General features: G+C 51.6%; 1 protein-coding gene and 1 long non-coding RNA gene across 8 annotated transcripts in view; one reads left to right on the top strand and one right to left on the bottom strand.

The window, feature by feature from the left end:
- The first annotated feature begins 212 nt into the window (after positions 1-212).
- The window catches only part of chd9 (chromodomain helicase DNA binding protein 9), a 63,674-nt gene continuing 41,172 nt past the window's right edge, over positions 213-22,714 (top strand). For 3 of the 7 annotated variants that reach the window (XM_070828147.1, XM_070828138.1, XM_070828179.1), the window contains exons 1-3: positions 213-478; positions 3,923-5,638; positions 21,551-21,960. In XM_070828147.1, the coding sequence (XP_070684248.1) occupies positions 4,031-5,638; positions 21,551-21,960 (2,018 nt within the window). In that variant the 5' untranslated portion in view covers positions 213-478; positions 3,923-4,030. Of the gene's footprint in view, positions 479-3,922; positions 5,639-9,142; positions 9,189-19,074; positions 19,278-21,550; positions 21,961-22,714 lie in introns of those variants that run through there. The other 4 variants (XM_070828185.1, XM_070828164.1, XM_070828172.1 and 1 more) reach the window with 4 other exon arrangements.
- Positions 17,065-18,613, bottom strand: LOC139199167 (uncharacterized). Its single transcript, XR_011584114.1, has 2 exons — positions 17,588-18,613; positions 17,065-17,399 (listed from the first exon to the last, which is right to left on the bottom strand). It is a non-coding gene; the product is annotated as an uncharacterized lncRNA (long non-coding RNA).

Genomic DNA, 22,714 nt, shown 5'->3' with positions numbered 1-22,714 from the left:
GGTGTGCGTGTCGGCGGCCGGCCGGCAGAGGTCGCCGTGCCCCCGCAGAGCGGAGCCTCTGTGCCGCGGCTGTCCCGTCTGCACCGAGCCGAGGCTCCGAAGAAAGGCCCCTCCTGATTGGCTCTGGCTCGAACGCGGCCATCTTATGCACTCTGTCAACACGGAGACTTTGCGGGTGGAAACACGGTCCAGGCAGCCGCGCTCCGGGGCTGGCTGGGGGGGACGCCGCTCCAGAAGCGCTCGTACCGGGGGAACCGGTTTTTAACTTCACTCCCGAGGGCGAAACTGTGGCGAACGGCCTGCGGACCAATCAGAGAGCGGGACACTGAAATGCAAATGCGGTGTTATCAGAGTCACGTCAGCAGCAGCGCAGAGCCGCTGGTCTCCAGCAGGAGTACAACTCACAACAGCCACAAGTTCGCCCAGAAAAACAGAGTCCGACACCGACGGCCGGAGCCGCGCCGGGGGCCTCTTCCAGGTAGGACGCCGCGCTCGGGTCGGGGGTTTTCTGGGAGGTGTTTGTGTCCGGGGGGGCCGCGCTTCACGGAGGGAAGGAGCTGTCAAATGTGTGACAGGCGGTGAGTGAGCCAGGCGGCGGGGCTCGGCTCAGCTGTGCGCCGACACACCGCCGCTCCGCGCGCCGGGCGGCACCGACGGCTCCTCAAACTTGTGCGCGCTAGTTTTCAGTAAGTTGGCGCAGAAAACGGCGGGTGTCCCCGAGCTTCCCCTCACTTTGAATGAGAAAGCGCGTGGCTACCAAAGTAGTCCTCCTCTTCCTCCCCCTCCTCCTCCTCCTCCTCCGGTCCTGCTCACGGTGGTCCTGAACTGACAGCGACCCTCCGGACTCACCTGGAGCCTCAGAGCCGGAGAGCATCACACTGGATGGTGGACACCATCACTGTCGACCCCTCCATCCACCTCCGCCCTCCCCATCCCCCTCCCCCTCCTCCTCCTCTTCGTCACGACAGCTCCTTGAGCCCTTTCAGAGTGGGGGGGTCGGCCAGGAGCACGTGTGGCCCGTCTCGTGCTGAAAATGTGTTGATCTTGTTAGTTGTGTTTGACACACCAGAGGAGATGAAGATGAAGATGAAGATGAAGATGAAGATGAAGATGAAGATGAGGAGCAGAGCCTGTGTCTGTCTCCAGACCAAAGCTGTGGAAACACATCCGGACCAGTGAGACCATGAGAGGAGTCTTCAGCTCACAGCAGCAGGACCAGGACTCAGGTCCGGTCCTCCAGGACTCTGGTCCTCCAGGACAGGACCAGACAGCAGGACAGGACCAGGCCCCCCCCCCCTCAGTGGCCCCTGGCCGGTGTGCCATCACTGACAGGACCAGCAGTTGTTGGTGCTCGCTAAGAGCTGCATGTGGCCAGACGGTGCTGACAGCGTCATGATGAAGGAGGAAACAGCTGGAAGGAGACAGAGGCCCCAGAGGGACCAGACTGGGGGGGGGGGGGCCGAGGCGTTGGCCTGCAGGCTCAGGGGCGCGCTGCTCTGAACACGACACAGATTAAATACAGATTTCATGAGGTGAACGGTGCCCGGTCACCTCCTGGTTCCTGGTGTACGTCCAGCTGGGATGGAGGCTGTGTGTGTGTGTGTGTGTGTGTGTGTGTGTGAGTGTGTGTGTGTGTGTGAGTGTGTGTGTGTGTGTGTGTGTGTGTGTCACCACCCAGAGATCACTTTCATTCCTGTTTCCACCAGCGAGGAGAAAAGAAGTCTTTAAAATGTTCAGAGCCCTGATGTCTACATTTCATGAATGTTTCTCATTGTTGTGGAAAGGTTCCTCCTTTTTTCATCACACTGGTGGAAACAGGCTTCGGTAGATGCTATCTTTACTATCTATCTGTCTGTCTATCTATCTGTCTGTCTGTCTATCTATCTATCTATCTATCCATCCATCCACCCTTCTACATGCTTCCTGTTTAGCTTGTTGACAGAGTGTGAGTCACATCGTCAGTGTGTTGCCTTTGAATGCAGCCATCCAGAGAAGCTTGAAGCGCTGACACGTGGGACCGTCACATTACACGACGGTCCCACGATCCCACGACAGGAAACGCAGCACCGGAGCGGACCTGAAGCACAAAGTGGGAGGAGGAAGGCTTCCCGTCTGTGCCCACACACTCTTATTGGGACCTGATGACGAAGACTGGCGCTCTATCCTGGTTAAAATGTTTAGTTTAAAAAGTCTGAAAGCGGGACAGGAGCGTGGAGGAGGAGGTGATGCAGCAGCAGGATCAGGGCTCTGGGGTTTTTTCTGCACAGACCAAACGTGCACATCTAGGCAGGCGTGGGTGTGACGGTTACCGTCGCCCTGTCGAGGGTTTACCCCACCTCACGCTCAGTAGGTGCTTTCGGACCAAACGTTTCTGGGGACTCCCTGAGAGGAAATGCCCGGTGGGGAGCTCCCCCTAGAACCACACACCCTCCAGGGCTTTTTTCCTGTTTGCATTCTCAGCGCCAACAGGAGCGCTGAAGTGATGTGAGCCAGTTGGTATAGCAACGTCACTTCTGCATGACATCCAACAACAACAGTCTGCTGCTGCATCTCCGAGCATCCACTCTGATGTGGGAGCCCAACAGGTCCCTCAGAACGGCACTGAGAGCACCACCAACACTCCCAGTTCTCCCAGTGTGACTCAGTCCAAAGGGAGGGGGCTCGTCCAGAGAATATGAAAGAGTTGCCTCAGTGTCAAAATGCTCAGTGGGAAAGACAAGTGACCTTAAAATTTACCTTAAAACAACGCGACCTACGTGTTGGAAAGTTGGCCGTTAGAATCCCATTTTAGTGGACCAGCTCAGGAGTGTGATGTTGGTACATTAACGGTGTGTCTGGGTGTGTTAAGCCACCCGTGTTAAATGAAACATGCTGTGGGAACTCTGTCCACCGTCACTGTGTTGTTTCTGTGCTCATAACCTGCTTCAGAAGGAGAAGAAGTCACCGTTACTGATTTATTTGGCCTGTGAACACAGATCCCACGCGCAGTAATTGATGCTGCCATAGTTATAAACAGAGAAAGTACACAGAATGGTACACAGACAATATCCCATATTTTCTAACCAGGTCTCAGCCTGACTGCCATTTGAAATAAATATCATCTCTACACCTTTAGACGCAGAAATGTCTGTGCTTTATGTGCCTGTGTGCATAGCTAGTCACCATATAATGACTGGCCTGGGTGAGCTTCTGTCATCTTCTGCAGGTCTGTGGTTGCAGAAAGCACACACACACACACACACACACACACACACACACATATATACCACAGTCTCAAAGGACCTCATCTGCTCGTGTCCCTAGCTGTTGAAACTCTATCAGCTGTCTGCACCTCCCACATACTCTGCCGGCAGTCGCAGGGCAGGCAGCTTCAGTAGTTGTGGGGGTGGGGGGAGGTTGAAGTGCGTTTGTGTGTGTGTGTGTGTGTGTGTGTGTGTGTGTGTGTGTGTGAGAAAGGGGAGGGTGTACAGGAAGAGGCACCTGCTGATGGCTGGCAGTTGGTTTGCACCAGCTGCTTTGCAGCACACATGAAAGGCAGTGCTGCTGATAGATGACTGACGGTACCAAATTTCTCCTAGACCCCCCTGACCCAGCCGCTACCCGCCAACTGGAAGCTTTTCTGGCGCTGCACGGGCATTCGTGCACTTCTACCTGCCAGCCAGCATGCATCAGTGACGAGCAAAGGGCTGATAAAAATAGGCATGTTGGGAAAATAATGTACTCGATAAGTTGTCACATCAGACTGAAAATGATTAATTTTCAGTGTGTTTGTGTGCGGTAGGGTTTCCGCTGCTTTTTATTTGTTTGCAAACTGTGATCTGATGTTCATCTCGACCTTATATAACTCGGCGAGAACACGCAGCCTTCGTCTTCTCGTGTTAGTGATGTATTTTAATGTTTCTCTCCCTCTGTTTTTGGACAGGGACTCGACGTAATGGACATGCTGTAGCCCTGTAGACAGCGAGGCTCGTTGGGACCAGCGCGGATCCGGTGGAGCTCCAAAGGTTCCGGTTATCCTCCAGGCTCTGCCATGGACTTCTTTAATGATCCCAACCTCTTCGTTGGGGGTTTGGAAGGGCTGGACGAGGATGGCTTCCCCTCGGCGCCGTCACTTGTTGATGAGCTCAACCTTAGTGCTGACTTTGAGCCCCTCCAAGTGGAGCCTCTCGGCCCAGGGAAGCACCAAGACCTGATGCCGCCAGTTTCTAGCCACCAAGCCATGCCCACGTACGGTGAGCAGATGGGTCACTACATCGGCATGAAGGCACAGAACCCTATGGGGCAGCCATTTTCTGGTGCTGGGGGAGGTTCAGGTGGCGGAGGCGGTGGCATGATTGCTGACCAACACGGCCAGTACCACAGTGCTGCCATGAGCCAAGTACCTCAGTCCAATGGGCTCTTCTGTAACAGCAGCAGCCCGATGTGGGGCAACCAGGAGCAGAACGGGAATATGTACCACCCCTTGTCTCAACAGCAGCAACATCAGCACCCACAGCTTTGTCATCAGCAGCAGCAGCAGCAACTGCACAACCAGCAACTTCATGTCAGACAGCAGCCAACACAGCAGCAACACCACCACCCGAGTCACCACCACCATCAGCAGGAGCAGCAGCACAGACTGCGCCAGCAGCAGCTGCAGCAGCAGAGTCATCAGCAGCAGCTGCTAAACCAACACCAGCACCAACAAATGAACACACAGACCATGTCCCTGCAGCAGCAGCATCATCATAACTTCTCCTTTCACCAGGGGGGTCAGCCTCAGAGCCAACAGCAGGTTCACCACCCACCGCAGCAGGTCCAGCACCAGCTGCCCGTCGGAGGGCCGAGGTTTCATTCGAGGGCTCTGCCCAGCAAGGCTTATGTGGACGGCCAGAACGTGTCTCTGAGCGAGTCGTGCCTACAGCCGCAGCCGCAGCAGGGTAGCTACCAGCTGACCAGGGGAGGTCAAGCCTTCTCTGGGTCAGGACCAGAGGACCCCAACCTGCCCTTCCCCATGCATTCAGCCTCTATGGTTCACTCCCTGCCCACATGCTCCGTCACGTCTGCTGCTGCCTACCATCCGGCTCAGTACCCTGCCTACCCCGGAGAGCCAGAAATACCCTCACTCAGTCAGCAGCCCTCTTTGTCCTCAGCCGCCGCGCCGAGGCCGGCCACCACCACTGAGCCCCTCACTTCTGCAGTGCCTGAGCTCTCGGGGACAGCGTGTCAGTTTCCATCCACAGCTGTTATGAGTCAGCAGCACACCAGGGCCTCTGTCAGCCAGGCACAGGAATGTCCTTTCCGGGCACTGCGTTGTTCTGGAGAAACCCAGGGAAACCACAAGTCAGCTGAGATGTTTGGTGACTCTATGAGCTGCTACCCCAGCATGGCCGGCCAGCTGCCCTCTGAGCAGCCTCCGAGCTGCGGGGCCATCAACACTAATGGATACCAGGCACTGGGAGACACTCTCCTGCCAACGGGGGCTCAGGATGGAGACTTGGAAGGCCTGGAGCCTCCAGACCTGCTGCCTGACCTACTGCCCCAGCTGGAGGCTGCTCTCAGCCAACATGACGAATCCAACTGTTCCTGGGCCGAATCCAGCCAGGAGAGGGGACGTGAGACCAGGAAACACCCACCTGTGGAGTTCAAGGAAGAGAAGGTAATGCAGTGTTAACAAAAGGAGGAAGGAGTTTTCATTTTTTGGTTCTTTTATGGAGTGTTTCTTCTGTCTAAAGCATGTGTTTGATTGGAGGCACATGTGAGGCAGTGAATAATGTAATATTCACTGTCTGTCTGTCCTCTAACCCCGTTTCTTCAGCGTCAGGTTGATGAGGGGACTTGGAGGGAGTTTGATAAGTTGACATTATTAATTGAAGACGTTAGATATTACATTTGCATGCGTATCTGCTTTGCTAACAGAGAACACGTCTTTGCTGACATTAAGCCCATTTTTTTGTTAGTGTAGCACGCAGTCATGTAATGTTTAACTAACCCCAGTCACTAACCAGATAGAGCATGAGCCTGTCTAGCAGGGAACCTGCAATCAGAGGTGGAGAGGGGGGAGGCGGAGAGGCAGTAACCTGGTCCACCTGAAAGCCTCGTAGAAATGATAATGGTCTGTCCGGCCTGTTCTGTCTGTCTGCCCAGAGCGCCGACAGCAGGTCAGGCCTGATTAGGCTAAGAGTGGCAGGAGTGTCTTCAGGACTTAGCTGTAAGCATACTTAGGGCTATATCAAGATGTGGGTCAGGGCAAGCCAGAGGCACTTGCACACTGCCTCGCTGGAGTGTGGGGGAGGTTGCACGCTGTTGTGGTAGCTGCCACAGTGTGTGTGTGTGTGTGTGTGTGTGTGTGTGTTTAGTGCGTGTGCACATGTGAGAGAGCAGGCAGGAAGAAAAGAGTGTGGTGGAGGAGAGTGGTTAGCACTTGGGGGAGGGGGCTTGGGAGATGGGGAGGGCAGTGGCTCATGGAAAAAGAAGGAGAGCTTAGGAAAGAAAGGGAGAGAAAGAGACAGAGAGGAAGAGATGAGAGGGAGAGGAGAGGAGAGGCGGAGGGGGAGGCTGGGAGAATGCATTAGCTGGCTGTAACAGGCTTCAGGCGGTTCCTGGACCTCGGTTGGCGAGTAACTCAGCAGCATCCACACAGCCTCCTGACCCACGAGTGACACATGACCAGCAGCTACAGCAACAGACGCTGTATCCTGGCGTGCACACATAAAGAATCAGCAGTGTTGTTGCAAAAATAATACGCTGGACCAACAGTCAGAGATATTTGGTGGAGGGCAGCAGAAACAAACGAGCTAAACCAGAATAAAATGAGCACTTGTGTTTTTGACGAGGCCGACGGTGTCTCTCTTCGCCACAGAAGTGGGGTTTGACCTTATCTACCAACCCCACCTTCTGCTATCTGTGGTGAGCATGTGAATGATTACAGCTTTACTCTAACAGTTTGACTGAACACTGTCAGAGGCAGCAGACCCACTGTGTCCCCCCCCCACACTTCTAAACCAAACCCAAAACACAGCCCGTGTGTTGAGTGCTGCCTCAGCCGCCCCCCAGCAGGCAGCGGGGGCACCGGAGCCGGTGGTCTGTCTCACCAGAGCTCATCCGCACGGCCCGTTTGGCCATCTGCAGAGGTCCTCGATTGAAACAGGGCCATGAACAGCCAGGGCGGTACGAACCAGCCCCTCCCTGTCTGTGTCAACATCCAGCCCCGTGTTGATGCTTACAGGCTGACTGTGCTATTCATGTGCACTGATGTGTGAAGAGCCTGCTGATAGTGTGTTTGCTGAACAGGCAAGGCATCGGGGGATAGCTGTCCGCTCTTCACTCCCCCGCAGTGAATGTGGCTAATTAGGATTTCCAATGGTCGTACTGGTCAGCTGCAGTTGTCACGAGCACCAGGCCTTCAGGATTGAATGGCCGTCCCAGGCTGCCATCTTCAAAGGTCACATTTAGTGAAAACCAACGGGTCACAATCCAGATGTGTGCAGAACTCTAGTCCGTCCCATGAATCATCTCAGGAGCATCTTTGGACCGCCGGGGTTTGGGCGGTGGTGCTGACGTGTCCTCATGTGAGCGACCAGCCAGCGGTCAGTGTGTCCGCTGTGTGAGGGGGCAGATAATATTAATGTACCGGCTGGAGGAGTGGGACACCTTTTTGGCTGGGGAAGGGTCAATATTCATCACATACTTAAATAGTCATTAAATTCTGAAAAACTGAGCAGTTCATAAAACAATTGTCATGTTTTAAAAATCTATTTTCAGGCCTGTGCACAGACGTGGATCAGGTCTCTGTAGAGACGTGGTTCAGTAAACACGTTTACATCGTCTGTACAGTAAATGGTTTCTCAGTTGGAGTCCCAGAAAATCTACTACTTCATCCTACAGTATTACTTGTTGTAATATTTATCACCCACCTGCTGGTTAAGGATTCCCTGGAAACATAGATGGAGAGTCTGATTAGTCTAATTCGAGGTCCATTTTCACTGGCAGACTTCCTTATGTTCTACTCCTGATCACAGCCCATACTGTGGATTTAATTGAGTTATATATGGCTACAAACTAAGCTGAGCCCCAAAGGCAAAAGTGAAACTGTTTTTTCTTCATTGGGCGGCAGCAGCAGCAGCAGCAGCACATTAAAACCACCGTGCTGGTGTCAGTCCTGCCCTTTGGTACCTCAGGAGCATCACTCACTGTGTTCAACAGCACTGCAGCAGCCTGGTGACTCTAAAACCTGGGACAGCGCTCCTGAATGCCTCCTTCATTAGTTGTGGAAGCAGGTGATTTGCTGCTGCAGATAAATAAATCAGAAAACAGGGAGCCTGAAACATTAGTAGACGTCAGTGAGGCTGACTCTCTCCTGTCAGGTGCTTCCTGTGTGACGTCACCGGCCTCACTGCACTTTAACCTCCGCTGGGAAGTTTGTGCCCTGTTCTTTCATCAGACCTGAGGCTTCAGACCCCCCCATCCTACCCCCCAGCGGTGACACAGAGCAGGTGCCCCCCCAAGATTTATTATCTGGGTATGGCTGCTCCTGTCTACCCTACCATGGCCCCTGAGCTGTGTCGCGAGTAAGCAACTTAGGCTGTGTGTGTGTGTGTGTGTGCGTGTGTGTGTGTGCGTGTGTGTGTGTGTGTGTGTGTGTGTGTGTGACATGCTAGCTTTGTTGCTTCCTGACCTCTCTGAGGTTTATATAACTCCCAGCCAACCAGCCAACCAGACTGGGCAGGCAATGCCATAATCAGCCCTGAAACTTGACACCGTGCATCACCCCAGCACTCACCCCACCACCCACATGCAGCACACACACACACACACACACACACACACACACACACACACGCATGCATGCACACACACACCCCTGGGAAACCTGCTGCTTCAGTGGCCACATGGTGATAGGCTGTCTCATTCACACACATTCTCCCTCCCTCTCTCTCTCTCTCTCTCCCCCTCCCTCCCCCTCTCTCTCTCTCTGACTGTTTGCATCCGGCCTCATCGGCCTTTCGGTTTGGAGGCCTGCCAGAGATGGGTGGGGGCGGGGGCTAGCTGAGGGTCAGAGGTAAACAGGAAGTCAGGCGGTCTTTGCTGTGGGCGGAAGGGGAGGAGCGGAGGCGGCGGGGGAGGAGCTGGGGGGGAGGAGGGAGTTGTACTTGGACCGAGTGTGTCGGGAGCATGTGGGAACGCTGCCAGCCCAGACTGCACAGTAGGTCTGAATTTAAAGTGTGCTCTTCTGCTCGGCTTTTCTTGCTTCTCTCTCGCCTCCTCCTCCAGGGATTAAATGGCTTTGAATATTTCTCGGGCTGATGGATGTGTGAATGTTTGCTCAGCGGTCAAATGTGGAGCTTCTTCCCTCTGTGTGTGTGTGTGTGTGTGTGTGTGTGTGTGTGTGACTGGAATGCAGTTTTTTGGTTGTGACGTGAGGCAACCTCCTTGAACTTGTGTTAACCTCTGACTGGTGGGGGTGGGGGGGGACCGGGGCGGCTGGACTGTCACAGAGGGAATGAGAAAGACTGGAGGCTCTATGGAGGCATGAAAAAGTTGTAAATTAGCCTCAGTGTTGGGTGCAAGACAGGAAATTAGAAAAGGCATGAAGGCTAATGACCCCTTTGCCCTTGTGTGTACAACTGACACTGTCTTATGTTCAGGGGGGGGGGCTGTCTGAGAAAGTCTAGAAGGAAACCTTTAAATATCAAGTAAAGCCTGACTGAAGCTAACTGGAGCGACGCTGGTTAAAGTTAGCCTGTCCCACTGATCCATGACTTTCTTCACCACAGTTTGACTTTGACTGAACGTAATGTCGGTCACGCTGTCCGCGGAGACGGCAGTCTGCTCATTGGTTACTGATTTGTAGGTTCAGCAAACAGGTTTGTCAGTAGGAAGTCATCAGGGAGTTGCCATGGACGCCCGTGTTGTAAGTGGAGACTTTGTTTATTGGGAGTCACGCTTCTATTTACAACTTAGTTTCTGTTGACAGAGCAGTTGTCTCACCCAAAACGCCGTCAGCGTCTTTCTGTGATGATGATTTTATTGGAGACGACACAGGCAGAGCAGGATTGTAGCGGGTAGCTTTAAACCACCAGATCAGATCATCAGTTTGAACGTGTGTGAAGAGAAAATAAAGTAAAACTGAGCGTCGTCATCACATCTTAGTGGAGCTGAGGCTTTGGTGAAGGCCCCCCAGGTCTCCCTCTCTGGATGATCTTGATTCATAGACCCTGTGTTTCTGTGAGGGAAGTGTCCCACTGTAGGACCCACACTTTATGCTCCTGTGGAAAGTATTCCAGTTTTCTAAACCTGTTCGTCATCAGTCTGTCATCAGCAGCGTGCAGTGCGTTGAGCTACAGCTCCGCCACGCCGGCTCAGCAGGGTGCATTTCTAAACCAACAAAATGTTGGCGGTAGAGGTTCAGAAGAGACTCATTGACAGATTTTATTGGACGGCCGTTAAGGATGTTTCAATCCACTAGTTTCACCAAAGTGGTTCCATTTCTTGCAAATGAGTGTGTGTTTTTATTCTTGAGAAATCTAGACATGAGGGTCACACAGCAGCCATTCGAGTGTCGGGCTTCACACGCTGAGTACCTCCACTTCACTGAGGGGGATTACTGATTAAAACATCTGAACGGTTATTTGTAATAAAAATTTTATTTAGCTGTTTAACGTTGGCACCCTCGGGGACAAAGTGCTTATGAGTGCCTACGGATTTTTTATGTTTTTCATAAATGTTTTAACCACATATTTAACAAGTAGAACTTACAAGGGTGTACATTATATATTAATTATTGTGTGGTGTCAGGAAACCGATGCAATCATCTCAGACGGAGATACGACACGACGGCTGATCCAAATTATCCACAAGATGTGCCCCGTGCACCGCTGCTCACAGGTTACGTTTGACCGTGTTTTCTACTTAGTGTCTGAAATTAAATCAAGGAACTGCCAGCCAGTTAGTTACTGCCAGTAAAAATAACTCCTCCATTAACATACAGCTGAAAATAGGACATTTTAATTGAGATTTAATCTTAATTGAATCAGCTTTGAATCAAAGTCTGATTTTAAAAAATGCTGTTTTTGTGTCGGATTGAATCAAATCATCTAAAAGGGGCAAAACTGATGAGGGAAGATTATTTTTCAGGGTGTGAAGAAAAGCCGGGATCAAACATCACCAAGGATAAACTGTTACTGTCTGTAATTATCAGGGGATGTTGATAAGGTGCCGTGCCCACACGGGGCTGTGACAGCCACCGAAAAACACATTTTTTCTGCTGCTTCATTTATTGATTGCTGTCAGGCTCTTGTGATGATTTCACATTCAACCTAAAATCCTCTAAAATAAGCTCCAGACGCTGCCTTTAAGCACAGTTTTCTGCTTTCGTGAACAGCATTAACTCGTCTGTGTTTGTCATCACGCTGCTGTTTGTCTGCTCTGTCTCACAGCCGGTCGCTCTGACTGTCACCGCGATGGCCGTACTCAATATTTACTGTCCCAGCGGGATGAACTGCAGCAGCTGAAGGACGGTGAAACAGTCCAGTCCACCTGTGACAGCCCTCTGTCTCAGATCACCAAACAATCACACCCAGGATGACACAGGAAGGGGAGCAGAGGCCAGAGCAGCCTGCTTTGATCACTTTCACCTTGAGAATAAATTCAAAGAGGCAAATGATGAACGCTGTAGTTTAGTAGCTTTGGTGTGTCTATGTTACCGGCAGCGCTCCACCTCTGCACGCCTCTGATCCCGGTCTGAAAGCAGGATCCAGGTGATCCTGTTCAGTGCTGTCTCTGCTTCGGTGGCAGAAAGCCCTCGTTTCTGGCCCGTGCTGCTCCAGCAGAGATTCACTGCAGACACCTGTCTCACACCGAGCAGGAGGTGGAAATCAGAGCCGGGGGTGGGATGGGAGGGGGGGGAGGTCCTTTCTCCATCACATCGTGCAGGCTGCAGGTTGACTACACACCCGCTCTGCCTCTGTGTGTGTTCTTTTTTTTTTTCGCAGGCTCTGGCCCTGCTCTCACTCTGCACTGCTTCAATAATGAAGGAGTTGTAAAGGTCTGGCAGTAAGCCCCCCCCCCCCTCGCTGAGCTCCCCTCAGCCTCATCCCTCCCTCCCTCCCCCCTCTCGCTCTCTCCCATCCTAAGGGACCTCCTCTGAGCTCTGCTCTTCAGCGTGCACCGATGTTCCCATTAATGAATGGCATCATCCGCTTGCTTGTTTTGCACAGTTCAGCTTCACTTCCCTGCCTGGTGTCTGACCTGCTGAGCCATCTCTGATGCAGGGAGCGCCGCGTCATTACTCAGAACCCCCACAGTTACAGAGCAGCCGCCGTTTTGTTTGGGACACAGCGTGTACAGTACACGCAAACCTTGAGCTCCTCTATATGCACAACACATTGAACCCTTCTGGGGCAGATGAATGATGCAGCACCTGCCAAACGCTCACTTCTTTAGAGGCCACCTGTGCTGCTTTCAAGTGCACGGCACTGGGAGAAGAGTCTCACTTCAAAGGATCAGTCAGATTCTGTTCGCTAACTCAGATCTCTGATCAGATTCAGATTTCTGAATGAGGAGACCTCACGTGTAGTTGGAAGCATAGTTCCACCTTATTACAGCATGGATCTTATTTCCACGGGCTGCGTCGTAGAGACCTCCATCTCGGTCCACAGGCCCGTGTTCCTGCTGACCTCCTGTCTGCGCTCCAGCTTTGGACTGTGGCCGACCTTAAAGGTGCAGCAGCATTTGGTTTTATCACCAAATTAGGTGGTTAGCTTAATCTGCCTGTACTGTTGGCTTTTAGAACCTGTTTGATCAGACCACGAGCTCGGGTTTCTTGTCCCGTCTGACCTCGTTGCTGCTGTATTTCAAGGTTTTTAAAGCCCTTGGTGTCTCCAGTGTTGGCGTCGCTGATAGAAACGATGGCCGATCGATTCGATCTACTTATTACAAACTAGAAGTACTGTAAAGGTTTGTGAAACCTCCAGTCAGCCCTCCTCTCTGTGAGGCAGCTGCTGCTGCTCCGGAGCAATTCAACAAATGTTGTCGGGGTGAAAAGACACAAGTGTCAGTATGTGATAGCTTCACCACCACCTTGACTTGCTCTGATATTTTATTTAACAGGAAAGAGCTGCACAGAGTGGTGTGTGTGTGTGTGTGTGTGTGTGTGTGTGTGGACAGCAGAGGACCCTCAGTGTGTCAGATCTGGGAGTCAGCTGCTAATAGTGAAGGGTGTCCCTCTGTGGATGGACGGCCTCTTGCTTTCACTTTGGCTCATGTTCACGAGTGCCTGCACACAGCACAAGCCCTTAAAATATCACCTGAAATCTTGCTGAGCGGCCGCCCTCTGAGCTGACACTTGACGATGCAGGAAGGGCAGATGCCCTAGTTAGAATCACTGCCTGCTCCTCTCAGCCGCTGGGCCTGACGGACACAGAGCCAGGCTCAGGCTGCACTCAGCCCTCACACCGACGTCACAGCTGCTGTTTACGGGGGTCTGCGAGAAAACGAGCGTCACCGGGAAGCCGGACTGAACCTACACACAAATTAGACAGAAGGCACATTATCATCACAACCTGCTCCTTCCTTCTTTAACGTCCCCTCTGTGTGTTCTAGCAGTGAAATGCATTAAAACGTGGTGGTATTCTGAGTGCGATCTGACAGGCAGCTCTCAGAGAGGTGTTGGCTCCGTGCCTTCCTGCTCTCTCCTCACAGTCACCCCCTAGTGTTCGATGCTGTCATAGCCGGAACAACATGCTCTACCTGGAACACTTCTCGTGGGTCACAAGCCCTCTTTACCACCAAAACAGTGGCTCGTCTGAGCTGAAGCTGATTAAATAAGAGAGTCAGTAAGCTGACTCTGTAATAAGGGCCGATAGGCTGGCTTTGTTTGGGGGGATGGGGGGGACGTGCCCGTTACAGCCGGACTGCTTAGATAGCTGTATCCAGAGCACTGCTTACTGTATGGGCACAGAAGGAGTCTGCTGTAAGTGTGTGTGTGTGTGGTTTGTCTTTGTGATTAGAGCTGAAACAATCAGTCTATTAACAGATTAGCTGAGTAGTTGACAATGAAAACAGTCGGTAGTTGCAGCTCTATTTGTGATTATTTGTGTGTGTGTTTAACCATGAATGTCTCCTAGAGAGGCACACACACACACACACACACACACACACACACACACACACACACACACACACACACACACACACACACACACACACACACACACACACACACACACACATACACACACACACACACAGACAGAGTCCTGGCCGTGCTGTCTGATAACCGTGTTGACCTCAGGGAGAATCCTAAACCCTGACGGTCTGTATCAGACTGTATGGCCGCTGGCCAGCAGTGGTGTGGGGGAGGATGGTGACAAAGGTTTGCTGCTGCATGAATTAAGGCCAGATCCTGCTAAAAACCACCACTGGGTCCTGGGTCACAGACCAGGATAAATGGATGCAAGACGAGCATGAACACATAAGTCAGAGGATTCCTTCAGATGACGCCTCAGAGCTCGAGCACACTGTTTTCTGTTGTGAGCTTGTGGTCCTCCTCCGTGTGCGGTTCATCGCGGGGCCTCGCTCTGGTAATAATGCTGTGTTAGACTGTGAGCAGCTTCTCCAGAGGGCACCGTGCTCGGCCCCGCTACTGTTACTCTTGGCCCCGGATAAAGGATCATTAATGCGTGGCGCTGTATTTAATTGGTTGAGGAAGCATTGCTGTGCATCATGTCCCCTTTCATTTATCAACCCTGCCGCTGCCTCACACTCTGCCGTGGCTGCGTTCTGGCCTGTGGCCGTGGGCCTAATTAGCAGGGCCTAATCCTTTTTTTTTCTTCTTTCACACCTAGTCTTAAGAGTGCACTCCGCGTTTCATCTTCACAGAGCCATAGGTACGAGATCCGGTGATGAGGCGTCTGTGAGAAACGCTAAAGGCCAAGTAAAGCCTATTCTTAGCAAACAGCTCTCTCTAGGAAACGTGAAAAGGGAGATAAGGATCAGCCGAGGTTGGAGGTGAAGCAGACAGCATTCCTCTCCAATATGTCCGACAGCATCCAGAGAACATGTATATAAGCACAGCTTTCTGACGTGAGGACTGATCAGCCTGGATGGACGCAGCATCCAGACAGTCACAGATAAGATAAATGATTCTTCAGCTCTCTCTCTCTCTCTTTCTTCGTCTCTCCTCATTTGATTTGCTAATCAGCTGGTAGTCACTGTTGGAGATCCTAGTCAATTAATTGATGAGTTAAATGATAGAAAATCAGTTGGCGACAACAATCATTCATGAGGATTTGCATAAATGATTAAGCACACTCTTTCATATCATTGTTAAATGAAAACCTTTAGGATTATTGGTGATCAAACTAAATGAGCAAGCTGAGGACATCTGCTCAACTCCTGTTGCCTCTTTAACACCTTCAGACCTTTTTCAGCTTCTGTCGCAGCGGGAAAGTCACTGGGAGTTACTGACCACAGGATCCGAGCCGTAATGTTGTCAGTTAAAAAGCTAAACTACTATTTACTACTATTACTATACCAAGCATAAAATAGATTTAAAAAAAAAAGGGTGAATGGTGTCAGACTGGATAAGATGATGTGACGGCCTGTTTGCCACAGCAGGGTCTGTGACCAGTGTTCAGCCAGCACTGTTACACACCTTAATGTGGAAGCAGAGCAGGTGAGGCACCGTGGACGATGCTGCCATTAACGCTGGGCAACATTATATTCCAGCTGGCTTCGGGTTTCATCCGTGTGTGTGTGTGTGTGTGTGTGTGTGTGTGTGTGTGTGTGTGTGTGTGTGTGTGTTCACTCTGAAGCTCCATCTTGTCATTTTCAGTCGTCAGCTCTCATTTCCCTAATGGTGAGTTAGCAGAGACTCTCACGGCGGTACAGGCAAGAAATGAGAGCAGTGGCGCACTAATACAGTCCCTCTGATGAGGAAGTAATGGAGTGTTCAGAGACAGACACCTGTGCCTCCACACACACACACACACACACACACACACACGAACACACTTCTTTTCACCAGCTCTGCTACTGCCCTCCCCTTCCTCTACTGCCCTCCCCTCCTCTTCCTCCTCCCTCCCTCATCTGTCCCTAAAGGAAGCCACTCCCCCTCACACAGAGCTGCCAGGCTCGTTTGCATATTAACTGTTTAGTTGCCAAGGAGCTGTGGCTGGCTGCCATGTGACCGTTGAAACGTGTTGTTGACTGTTATTTTCTCCTTTTTGTGCTCTCGTTTTGGACACAAACAAACCTTTGCAGTGAAGAAGAGTGTTTTATTGTCCCTAGCAGCTAGCGCTGGAGCTAAGAGCCTGTGTTTTTAATAAGGCGTCGTCTGACTCTCTAAATGTCGCCTGTTTTACACATCAAATAGTGTGTTTGCTGCAGCACTGATTTATTCAGACTGCATTTGGCAGCTGGTACATGTACTACTGTGTATTCCTCTGACAGACGCAGTAATGACGGACACACTTCTGTTTTCATTTTGCCCGTTTGTGTCACTGTAGTAGAGACTGTACAGGCCGAGCGTGTGTCGTCAAAGCCCCCCCAGGTGCTGCCGTTCCCTGCAGGCCATTATCTGACAGGAGATCTGTTTAGCTTGGACAGGACACTGTTGCTCTGCTCCTGGTGAGCATGTGGTCTGCTTTAAAGTCCAAACTCCAAGGCCTGGATGAGCAGGTGGATCTGATGCATGCTGCTGCACACACACACACACACACACAGAGGAAGGACTGGCACTGTCACACACACACACACACACACACACACACATATGACAGGTGCCTGTGTCTGATAAATAAGGCTGTAAAATGTAAAACTACACACACAGAACAGATACAGCAAGAGAAAGTCGACTGCCACGATGACACCTGAGTGCCAACAGCTCTCATCCTGGTCACATAACACACACACACACACACACACACACACACACACACACACACACACACACACACACACACACACACACACACACACACACACACACACACACACACACACACACACACACACACACACACACACACACACACACACACACACACACAGTTAGAATAAGGCTGTCCACACCGTTCCAGCTGGTCAGTTGCATATAACTTTATTCAGTTCATCATGCAGTGTAAAGCCATATTGTGCTGTAGCCTACACACACTCACCCACATATTTCACACCACACTAGAATAAACTCACAGCGTGTAGCGTAGTTTGCTTTGTGCAATGGAACAGAGTGAAAGAGAAATAATACAAAATAACAGGCAGAGAACATTTCGTATTTACCAAATAACAGAGCTCCTTGGAGATGCACGCTTGTTCTCTGCTCTTTAAGACATAGTGGAAGATCCTCGGTGATGTCTCACTGCGTGTGTTGTGTTGTCTTTGCTAATCTCCTCTGGTCAACAGCCTGCAGTCAGCCTCACCTGTCAGGAGCAAATTATTAACATGTTGAGGCTCAGAAAGTGTTGATGTTTTGGATCAGATGTGGTCAAACTGACTCCCATGAGCTGGTGTGTTCAGCAGCATGAAAAATGAGCAGGTTGTTGGCCGGGAGAGAAGCCTGCCTGAAGTGAATAAAGATTTTAAAGGCTGATGGGGTATCTGTCAGTACCTCAGGCTGATCCAGTAGTGCCGTGCACTGTACCTGGCTGCGGGCCAGCCATGTGTCTCTGCATAACTCCCAGTACCATGTGCCAGCCGGTGCACATGGCGTCATGCTGTCAGGAGTCCTCTGAAAGAATGGCTCGCTCCTGAAGATCTCCTCCGGTGCACAGGAAGAGCTGCGTGTCTTGGACACATCCCAGTTTCCCCTCCTGGAAGTTCTTGTCAGACGTCATAGCAGGGTGACCAGGCCTCGACCTCACAGTGCGTGAACTCACCACTGGAGACTCTGGGCTGTGTCTGCTCGGCTTCGGGAGGGAGGGGGGGAGAGAGTGCGTTTCCTGTTGTCTGCAGGTTCGTGTGCTGCTTGTGTCAGGAGCACATTTTTAGCCTCTGAGTTAGCTGTGTGTTTGTTATCTGGCCTTTTGTGTGATGCTGGTCCATAAATAAATGGGCTCGTCACAGGCGGGAGCCCACACGGGGACGAAAACAGCTCCGCTGCTGACAGTCTGTGGTGTGGGTGAATCCAGTACTTTGGGGGTTAAGTTGTGAAAGTTAATGTAATAACTGCTAGCACCATCTGCTGGCCTACTTCCTTACAAAGAGAGAGAGAGTGAGTGAGAGCGAGTGAGTGAGAGAGAGCGAGAGAGAGAGAGAGAGAGAAAAACGAGTCTGGGTTTTAACGACATCTCTAATATTCATGCTGATGCATTTTGCTGCTTTGTGCTTTCATTTTCCGCCGCTCTGCCTGCCAGAGTCTCGAGCTCGCCATACACGCCTCAGCCAGGGAGAGGGGAGGGCAGCGAGGGAGGACGAGGAAAAAGACAAGTGGGAAAGAGGAGGAAAAAACAACCGGCCAAACAAGCACGCAAGCAAACACAAAAGCCTTTTTGTGTGTAATAAAAGGAGTAACCTACCTTATCCTGGCTGGTGAAGAGGACGAGGAGAGGCGCAAAAGGGGAAACGGGCAGAGCGGAAAGAGCGAGAAAGAAGGAGAAACAGGAGGGAAAGGGCTCAGAGAGGTATAGAGAGCACACACGAGAGGCAAGCGGAAAGAGGAATCAATGAGAGGGGAGGAGAGAGGAGGCAGGGGAAGGCAACTCTGACACACACACACACACACGGAGAGAGAGAGAGAGAGAGGGAGAGAGGGAGAGAGGGAGACTTGGGTGAAGCCGGACGGCGGTGAAGCAGCACGCAGCAGCAGAATGAGAGCTTCCTGGACTGCCACGCACCTCCTCTACCGCCCACAGCGCTGCTCCCTCATCACCCTGTGAAGAGACAAACGAGGGTGAGAGAGGGAGAGAGAGGGGGGGAGGAGAGAGAGAGAGAGAGAGAGGGAGAGAGAGAGAGAGCTCCCATGCGCTCCTCTTGAGCCCTGCCCGCTGGGGGAGGAGGAGACGAACAGCTCCGGCGCTCTCACACTGCCTGAGGAGAAGAGCTGACCGGGGAGGAGGAGGGGAGGCAAACGAGAGGAGAGAGGGAGGGGAGGGGGGGACGCACGGCTCTAGGAAGAGTGAGAGAAAACGACTGTTGAAAGGGAAAGAGTGAGTGTGTTTGTAAGAGACGGCGTGAGCGAGCAACGGAGAGAGAAAAAACCCGGCGAAAGGGCAAGGCTTTTGTTAGCCGGTTGGAGAGGGGGAGGAAAGAGGAAGGAGAAAAAAAGCACCATGTCTACAGTGAAGAGGCCAAGAGGAAGGGTAAGTGAGCTGCTCTGAGAGCTGGGAGGGAGGAGGGACGAGGGGGAGGAGGAGGAGGGGCCGGCAGGAACTGAACAACCTCCTCTGCTACTGGCTCATGCTGCACTGCCGCCATCTTGAACTCATTGCTGCTTTATTTTCCTCCCCTCCACACTCATTTGCTTTGCTGTGTTGGACCTTATCAAGGCACACTGGAGTTACAGTGTTCCTCCTCCCCACCCCCACGCTCTCCTCATTCCACACATCCCTCTCCCATCCTCCTTTTGAATTCCTCTCTCCGAGCTGCCCTGCGCTGTAGCTGCTGTACAGTGCATGCTGTGTGTGTGTGCATGTGAGTGTGTGTGTGTGTGTGTGTGTGTGTGTGTGTGTGTGTGTGTGAGTGTGTCCTCCATGAGTTGAACCTGTCAGTCAGCAGAGCTCACTACATGTGGAAACGGGGGGGTGAGAGCTGAGCGAGGCTGAGCTGGCCGGCCGGTCCAAATGGAGCTCAGCCTGCCTGTGTGTGTGTGCTGTGATGGTCCCCTCCGTCTTCATGGGACGACGTGCTGTTAGAGAGATTGAAATCACTGCAGTGCTGGCAGGCTGTAATTTCAGTTATTTATAGATGTATTACACAGCTGCGGTGCTCGCACTTTTGGTGCATTTTATCTTTTCCCTCTCTCTCCCTCTCTCTCTCTCCCTCTCTCTCTCTCTCCGGCTCTCCGATACAATCCTGTTTTCATATTTTTCCTCCCTCTTGCTGCTCCTTTCATGTGCCCTCATGTTCTTCCACTCTTTAGCATTACTTTCAACCCCTCCCCCTGTTTTTTTTACCATTAACTTGAATGAGAACATTCCAGCATGAGCCAGTAAATTTCTTCCTAATAGCCTGAGCAGCGTCGCACACGTGAAAATCATAATGCAGCTCTTGTGTGTGTGTGTGTGTGTGTGTGTGTGTAGTGATTCATTTGGAAGGAAGGGGGAAAAACACAGTTATTCAACTCCCTCCCCCCACTTTGTTGCCGAGGTTCAAGCTAATTCTCTTTATTTAGCTAGCAGTGTGGAAAAAAAAGCAAGCGGCCGCGCCTGAGCAGTGTAGGCATACGCAACACATTTTTAGATTAGGTCATCCATTTATGGGTTCCCTCTCCGCTGGGCTCCAGGCCCACCACCAGGCGCTCGTGTAGGCATAACCGCAGCCACGCCATCTATTATTCACATATTATCATGTATCAGCCAGGCTGGATTATTTATGTCTGCTCGGCTCACGGTAACCTGCTGCACTGAGCCACTGTTTACCCCACCTTCGGAGAGCTTACACCTAAAGAATTCCTCTCAGAGTTTCCCCGTCACATGCTCTCAGAGTTTCTCAGTCCTCTCCACCCGATCTAAATTAATTCCTGGGGGGGACGCTGGCCGTTCTCACGCTGAAGCTGTGCCGCTAGAGTTACATACAGCGGGAGGCTGAAGTGAGCATCATGCAGAGCAAGACAGGTCCACCCCCCACCCCCAGCATCTGAGACGGGGGCAGCAACAAGCTTCAGGAGGACTGAGGGACGGTGGCAGTGGCCACATGGCAAAAAGCACTGAATCTGTGCATCATATACACACACGTGCACTGTGTGGCTGCACTGAGTGGCTTCCTGTATTTCGGCTGTCACACTTGCCCTCTCAGATGCCATTTCGCTGCTCAATAAGCAACATGCTGGCACCATTTCCTGCAAAGAAAACCACTGTTTGCCCGTGTTACTCACCTGGTAGCTGAGCTACACGCCTCTGTCACAGCCTCGTCTGTTTGTTAGCAGCTAGAAATAACAGCCTCGCTCTGTACGGCTGCTTCCTCTAATATCACCACACGTTCCATGTTGCAAAATACGAACACGGGTGTTTTGAACAATACGCGATACATTATTTTAATCTTTTTACAGAGAGAAGGGGTCTTAGAGGTTGGATGTGTTTAAAGGCTCAGCTAGAAAACTGCTTATTCGGTGCCTCTGTGCCGTGTGTGGAGACATGCATGTGACCAGGGGGTTGAGACCTGTAGTCGAGCACGTAGCACCTGACTGGCTGCTCATCTTTAGCTACAACATCAGCCTCAGTCACGGAGCTCTGCTTCAAAGGTCAAGTGTCATCGTTACAGGTCTGGGTGTCACCGGGTGTCCTCCTACAGCGCACACAGCACGTCTGAGTCTGAGGCTGGTGGCGTCCTGTCAGTAGCATTCATGTCTGAGCAGCATCCTCGTGCTGAGCACCAGTTCACTTTATTCCCTTTATTTTTCTGCCTCTTTCCGCAGCCTCGAAAGAACGCTAATGGTCCCGGTAGCCAGGTGCGGGTCCTCAGTCCCCCAGTGAAGAGCAGCTCATCGTCCTCCTCCTCTTCCTCATCGTCTTCATCCTCATCCAGCTCCTCATCAGAGAAGAGGACGCCGCGGAGGACGCATCATCAGATGGAGACAAATCTACAGGACAAGCAGGAGAAGGCCAACAGGATAATATCGGAGGCTATTGCTAAGGCCCGGCAGCGGGGGGAGAAGAACATCCCCAGAGTTATGAGCCCGGAGAGCTTCCCCAGCTCTTCCTCGCAGTACAAGACCCACCGTGACCGCGGCCACAAAGGAAATGGCAAGGCACGGTCCAAAGAGAAGGACTGTAGGAACGCCTGCATCGTCCCCTCCTCCAAGCCCAAGCAGAAGGCCAAGATCGGGTATGTAGCCCCACTTCCAATACTGCTGTTGGTAGAATAATCCAGTGGGCTTCGATCAGGCCCCACTAAACCACTCCAACGTTAATGAGCCCCAGTGATGGCAGAGCAGCAGGTGAAGCCTGTCACTGCATAAGTGGACTTACTGTGCTGCAATAAACGGTTGATTTGATGATATGATCACAGTATAGGATATCACAGTATGGCAATAATCAGACAAATGCACCTCGTAGAGTGGAGAGAAACGTCTTATTCATTTTCAACACAGCAGATTTCCCCTAATAAGGACAGAAGCTGTTGGAGTCTCTTCCTCGTTTTTCTAGTTAACATGTGAGTGTCCAGTATGTGTTCCTGTGTGACAGAGCACAGGAGCAAGAGCAGCTAGTGAACAAAATGAAATCTGATCAAGTCTGAAGGTTTTAAAAGGATGGCTGAGAGTTTTTTGACATAAGACGGTCTGATGTTGTGTTTAATTTAAGAGGCCACATTCGCTGCTCTGAACTCTCCTGTTAGAAAAATCTAACTTGTTAAGAGTCCGCTGTGTTTGAGCTGAGAATCACTGCCTGGATGGATCACGAACATCTGATGGCCGTCCTGTTGTTGTGCACTGCTGCACTGTTTTACTAGCGTACACGTTCTGCCTGTGTTGCCAAGACGGAAGCTCAAAGTTCAACAGAATTTACTGCACGCCATAACAATAAAGCAGGCTCAGTCGTTGGCATAGACATGGGAGGAGCAAACAAAGGCTGCATTTACA

Source organism: Pempheris klunzingeri, chromosome 1 (assembly GCF_042242105.1).
Source record: "Pempheris klunzingeri isolate RE-2024b chromosome 1, fPemKlu1.hap1, whole genome shotgun sequence".
Taxonomy (NCBI): domain Eukaryota; kingdom Metazoa; phylum Chordata; class Actinopteri; order Acropomatiformes; family Pempheridae; genus Pempheris; species Pempheris klunzingeri.
The sequence above is the reverse complement of the archived record's forward strand: the minus strand, read 5'-3'. Positions and strand labels throughout refer to the sequence as shown.